Source organism: Gossypium arboreum, chromosome 6 (genome assembly GCF_025698485.1).
Source record: "Gossypium arboreum isolate Shixiya-1 chromosome 6, ASM2569848v2, whole genome shotgun sequence".
In the NCBI taxonomy this organism is placed as follows: Eukaryota; Viridiplantae; Streptophyta; class Magnoliopsida; order Malvales; family Malvaceae; genus Gossypium; species Gossypium arboreum.
In genome coordinates this window covers 24846008-24852609 of record NC_069075.1, presented here as the reverse complement: position 1 = coordinate 24852609, position 6602 = coordinate 24846008, and the positions used below count along the sequence as shown (strand labels likewise).

The 6602-nt window shown below is 33.6% G+C and overlaps 1 protein-coding gene across 2 annotated transcripts; it reads right to left on the bottom strand.

Annotated features, from left to right (window-relative positions):
- Window positions 1–3872: 3872 nt before the first annotated feature.
- On the bottom strand, window positions 3873–5877 carry LOC108470844 (cyclic phosphodiesterase-like). Of its 2 annotated transcripts, none has more exons than XM_017772337.2 (3): window positions 5259–5877; window positions 5092–5146; window positions 3873–4324 (listed from the first exon to the last, which is right to left on the bottom strand). In XM_017772337.2, exons 1-3 carry the CDS (start codon window positions 5688–5690, stop codon window positions 4161–4163), a joined length of 651 nt encoding a protein of 216 aa, XP_017627826.1. In that variant the 5' UTR covers window positions 5691–5877; the 3' UTR covers window positions 3873–4160. The 2 variants fall into 2 exon arrangements, with proteins under 2 accessions (XP_017627826.1, XP_017627825.1); XM_017772336.2 differs by having other exon boundaries at window positions 3873–4366; window positions 5259–5855.
- Window positions 5878–6602: the final 725 nt, after the last annotated feature.

Here is a 6602-nt window from a genome sequence, read left to right as displayed (position 1 = left end):
GCACGTGTTTTGCAGGAAAGACGAAAATGAAAGACTCGAGGAAGGGACCAAGCAAGATCGTGTGGAATCAAGGACTTATTGTCAGTATAGAGTCATGCACATAGGATAGGGGGTCACCTTTCGGGAATTTGCCAAGGGGTGAACATGTTGTAACCAATTAGATTCTTTATAGTTCTGAAGTTGAAACAGTAGAGTTTCATTTTTATAAACTTTGTTGTATTTTATTTAAATAATTAGACAATTTAGTTTAATTGATTCTTTTAATTTAACGAAGTTAGAGTATGTACAAAAACCCGATTCAAGTGTGGCACCTGGATCCGGTGATTAGGTCGGGTGAGGGTGTTACAAGATCTCGTTTTAAACCTAACTTGCACACGAAAAAAGAAATTGCACGTTGATCGATGAAACTTAGTGGTATTTCTATAAGTCAAATAAAAAAATGCAAGTTAAGTCAATGGTAACATTCAACTAGTATGTCATTCATATTAAATACAAAGTATCATGCTAAGTGTACCGTTTATGCCATATGATTCAACCTATACATAATCAATTAACAAATTTAAGAATGTGTCACATTGTCATACAAATTTTTGAATAGAATCGATTGATTTGTCACATTATCATATCAGTCCTCTGGATTTGTATATCTAGTTCGCATAATCTTTCGTATAATATTGAAAATAATATATTATTACTCTATTTTTAAGCATCAATTCTCAATATCAATATCAATTGTTATATTGTTATCAAATTTACATTTTATATCACTATTAACCCGACTCGAACTCGAATTGATACACAGATCCAACCAACACACCAAATTTTACACCAAGTGCCTTATCAAAAAATCCAAAGTAAATAGACTCCGCCTAACACTCATCGGCACGTAGTCGAAGTAACTCGTATGTGATCATCCTATGACATGTTAACTATATCTAACTTTGTCCAAATAGTTAATATGGTAACTAATTATCCAATTCTCAATACAGCTCAATTTTGCATTTCATATTTCCAATTCATCAACCACTTCATCAATATCATCACAATTCAAAGCTAATTTTACATTTTCATCACGTTATACTATTTTTAACTTTATTCGATTTAGTCCTCTGTCTCGATAACCAGTAAATTCATACCAATTCAATTTTATCAATCATATTTAACTTACCTTAATACCAAATAATAGAAATATGCAGCAATTCAATTAAATCAAATTATAAAAAATACAAAATGAACACTCGAGTTATGTATTGTCGGATCTCATCTTTCCTTTCCCTCTCGACATTCCCATGTCGTCTTTAGCTACGAATTATAATCCGACAATACATAGTATTAAATTCCAACTTAAATCACAATCAATTACAAAGTCAAACATGTTTTACAATTTATTCAATTTAGCCGCTAAAATTGAGACTAACATAACTTTCAATTTAAAACTCCAAATTGAAATCCGATTTCTCTATTACCTATTAGGGACCTAATATTTCTTATTTCTATTGTCCATTTTACATTTTATCTAGTTTGGTTCCTAATGTATGAAACTATCAATTAACTTTACAAATGAGTCATTTTTCATATTTGAGCTTAAAACCCATCAATTTAACACCAAAAACTTCAAGAAATCGACAATGAAAACTTTCTAAAACTTTAACAGTTTTACAAATTAATACATGAGATAGCTAAATCAAGCTCTCATAACCTCAAAAACATAGAAATTACAAGAAAATGACTTGAATTACCTTAATATTAATGACCAAATGCTAAAGCTTTCAAAAGGTTTTTCTTCTTTATTTTATTTTTATTTTTAAAAATATGGTGAAAGGATAAATATGACAAGCCTAATTAAATTTTTGGCTTTTATACCTAATTAATTTTTGGCTTTTATACTTAATTTATGACTTAATTAATTACCTAATTATCTTAATTAAACTTAATTAACTAAACTTACTCATAAGTAGAATCTTCCATCATTTTCACTTACATATTATAATTTAGTTTAATTGCTCTTTTAGTCCTTTAGCTAATTAAAAATCTATAACGATTAAATTTTTACAATTTAGTCCCTATGCCCTAGTCAAACACAATTTTGGCTAAATTACTTATCCAAAATTCAATTGACCTATATAATAACTCTATAAAGATTTTATATTTTATAGGCTTTATTTATGAAAACGGGGTCTCAAAATCACATTTTGCAACACCACTGGAAATCGAGTCGTTACAAGATTCACAATGACTAATTAGTTTAATACCATTTTCAAACTTCAATTATTTAAATCATAATTCAAAAACCTTAAATTAATTCTTAAGTCATTTCTATATTCAACGAAAAAACACATTCATTTGTGAATATCACCCATTTCTCTAACTTTATCATTTCTATTCATTTTTGTTTATTTGGTTCTACATGCAATTCATTTATGGTTTCAGCAGCGAATGGAGGGGTCGATTGAACATATGTAATTTGGACTCAAATAGTTTATAATTAAGTTCCAACTAAGACTATGTGAGGGCCACATGGAGACCCAGAGTAATTGATTGCTAGTCACCTTAACATGTTTCATCCTAGAACATCATGTTACTATCTAAGGTATTAAATCAAACTTCCATGTCATTGATCTTAGAACACATAGCTAAATTTGTTTCCACTATAAAAAGATCATGCAAACAACACATGTGACACTCCTTCCTAATCTCCAAATTCTCTCTTGCCCTTGTTCACCAGACAAGTTTAACATTATGGTATTTGGCAAAGGCTCGCTGTCTCCATTCCAGCTATTCATGATTTCACTTTTGAGGAAATAAAATGAATGAGGCTGTGTTTGTTTTGTTGACTTTGAAAATGGCCTTGTGTCATTCACAACATGTGATGAAAACAAAAACCGGAACCAAAAGATAAGTTTCACATGAAAACTTGAGAGACGTCTCCTGGATATAGGCATCTTTCTAGTAGTTGGATTTAGTAGTAAATTGGGATTTGCTTCCACTATCAAGTTTCTTTTTGCAGTTTGAACACATTTTAAGTTGTATAAAATATTGGCTTTATTAGCAAATTGCCCTTAAAACTATATCCCAATTTCCGATTTTATCTCAATTTACTTAGAAAACAATACCAACCATGTTTATATTATGTGGAACATTTTCAATAATAACATCACATATGGAACATTTTTATCAGACACTCTACACTTTTTTGGAGGTAAAATGGGATAAAATTACCCAAAAAAACTTTAAATATCAATTAAATTTAAGGTATAATTTAGGGATCCATTTACTAATAAAACCTAAAATATTTATCCAATGATTTTCCAACTGTGTTGGGTTCATTGCAAGTTTCCGTTAAAGTTAGCTCATCCAGAATCCAGCTAGATCAAGCTGTCAAAGCCCTATGGATCATTACCCAATTCACATATGAATACAGACTATTCTATGCCGTCACCCTTTGACTGGTTAAGATAATTTGAACATCAGAATCTCACAAACGGCTCAATTGGTTCTGAGTACCTATCCGATTTCATCCTATTTTAAAAACTGGTTCAGCCAGTTCAATTTTAAAAACATTGATATTTTTCAAGGTAAAAATCATGTACGAAGATAAATTTCCTTTTATTACATACAGATATGTATATTTCTCTTTTCCATTAATAAATATAATTTTAGCCAAAACTAGATGGGATGTTTTACAAGCTTGCTCTTCTGGGTGTCATATTCTTCAAACCAACCAGAAAGCATGTCAAACACAAAATTTTCTTGACATGTTCTCTGATGTCTACCCTCACATGCACAACTCATCTAAATCTGGTAATATTAATTTTAATAATAATAAAAATCACATGCTACTTGTTAAGAGAGAAGCTTGCTCAAGAAGGCACTGATTTAAGCAAACTTTTATTGACCCCATTAAACAAAACAGAAGAAAAATTTACAGTAATTGTTGTGGACTTTAACTAATAGCCTATTTATTAATGGATAGCAGCAGTTTTTCAAGGTACACAACCTTAAATACTAGTTACAGATAACATGTAGAGTGCATCATCATCATTGTAACTAGTAACAATTACCAAGAACCAGCATAGATATATGATTATTGATGTTGGCAAAATGAAACGGTGAGACTTATTAGGTTCTATTTTTTGCATTAGCTGCAGAAGGGTAAGAAGCTAGTTGGGACTAAGGTTGCATTCAGCAACCTTTTCCCAGGATTTGAGAGTTTTGTCCTCAGTATCTGTTTTGTACAATGCAAGGCGACTTATCTGGAAGCTCAGGCTACTGATGCTTTCATCCAGCATATTAGCTTTTTCTTGAGCTTTCTTCTTCTCTTCTTCTGTGAGGTCAGCATAAAGGAGGCTTAAGTGTGGCATGTATGCTACAAGGAAATGACCAACACAGTCATAATAGAAGGACAAGTATAAGTATTTGATCCCATTAATGCTGAAATTGAATGATGATCAATTAAGCCTTTATATATATAAATATCAAAGCCCCAAGGTCTCAATTATCAGATAGGATAGTAGTTCTCTCATCTAGAGTATATATAGTTCATCAGCTCAATTCTCAAAGACAAACAACAATTACCAACCACTGGACAAACTAAAGCAATGACATGAATTCAAGTACGCATTCCATCAAAGAACTTATGTAATGTTAGGCTCGATCAATTCGCCCCTTTGGCCCCTCCTTAACACCCCTTTCCATTCTCAATTGAAACTTGTAGCAGTCAAAATGTTATCTTTACTTGCTTAGTTACTCTAACTTCAATAATTTGAACCATCTCTGCACCTGAATTATATAAAAAAACCCTAAGAAGCAATATTTACATACTTTTTCCCTCTGAAATTTTGAAACACAGCACCAATGGTTTTGATTGTGACAGTTTTCCAGGCAACCATGAACTTTAAAATTACCCAATATAGATATGGGTTAGTGTAGTGAATTTTAATATTAGCAAGTACTGGAGTTAATGAAATTTTTGGGTGCCTAAAGTACTTTTACCCCACTATGACTAGATACCTGATTCATGCCATTAGACATAACTCAGATTGCCAAAGCTGTTGGACAAAAAGGCAACAATATTAAGCAGTAAGAACTTACGTGTTGAGCTCTTGTAACCAAAATGGCTACTACAATGAGCACTAGTTTCCGCCACCTGGAGAAAATTTCACAAAACTCTTACTTCAACTACCCCAAAAAGGAATTGTTCTTTAAATTATAGTAAAAATGAAGGAAACCCAAAGAAAGTAAGTGAAATGGGGAATTACCTCAGGAGTGGGATGAAGCAACAAAAAGACGCACTGATAAAAGAAAGTCCCGGTAGCCACACGATCGACAGTGGCATTATAAGCCTTGCGGCCATCACAAGCGGACCAGAACTTGGCCAAGGCATCATCAGCGGTTAAGCTGATGGCCCCAACAACCGTGACGTGGGGCTCGAACTGTGGCCCGCTGAACTCGGATCTTAAACCTTCCATCAACTTCTTGACCCTAGCAGTAACGTCTTCGTGGGGCAGTGCCCACACCGAATACACATCTTTCTTGACTACGGCTTCGGGGGTTCCCATGGAAGTGGAGCGAGCGGAGAGAGAGTAATTGGTTGGAACTTGAAGGCTTTTGGAGATTGAATATGGGTTTTTGAAGATGGAGAAAATATGGGTTTGGGGTTTTAAAATGGCAACTTGGGCTAGGTGGCACATTGGAAGAGCATATGCTCTTTGTGTTCCCAGTGGCGAGACCCTGAAACCTGATTCCACGGGATAATTCTCCAGAAATCTATTTCTATAATCTTAGACAAATACATATTCTACTAATGTCATAAACATTTTGAAAACTATTCGAATACTTTGAGATTTGATAAAAAAATTCATTTATCTAGAAAATAAATCTTTACAATTACCTAACATATTGAATATCCTCTTCTAATATTTATCTCACATCCCGAAGTGGGTCAACAAGAACAATCAATTGAGTCCTCATATCTCTTACCTCTTTAGTTATGGGATTGCCAACCTTACTGCTATTTCTCAAAATATGTCACATTTCACCTACCAACCCTTGGAAATCCATTCATGAATCATTCAAACTTCGGCTATAATATTGACCGCTGCTAGTTCATTGCATAGGGTATCAATTAGCAAAGCATTAACACTTTCTATCTCCACGTTCCGAAAACCTCGTGACCAGGCTAATTTTAAGCCTTCCATCATTGTCTGTGCCTCAATCTGAAAAGTATCTAACATACATGTCACCATTTCGAAACCCACCATCCAGCCTCCAATTGGACCTCTTATTACTCCGCCAATGGCCGCCTTCAATTTATTCATCAACACCGACCCATCCACATTAATTTTGACCAATTTAGTACCTGGAGCTTGCCAATGTTCCTTCATTATGGACGTGCTAGCCCATTGATGAACATGACTCTAAACTTTCCACGACTTTGTCCATGCCTCTGCCATAGCAATGAGATCTCTGCAATTCCCTCTTGAGTGGTTAAAAATGAAATCATTAAGATTCTTCCAAAGGAACCAGCTAACAATGGCATAGAAAGTAGCCCATCTGTCCTTAAGGAACCTTATGTTACCTTCATTCCTAATATTCTGTATGAC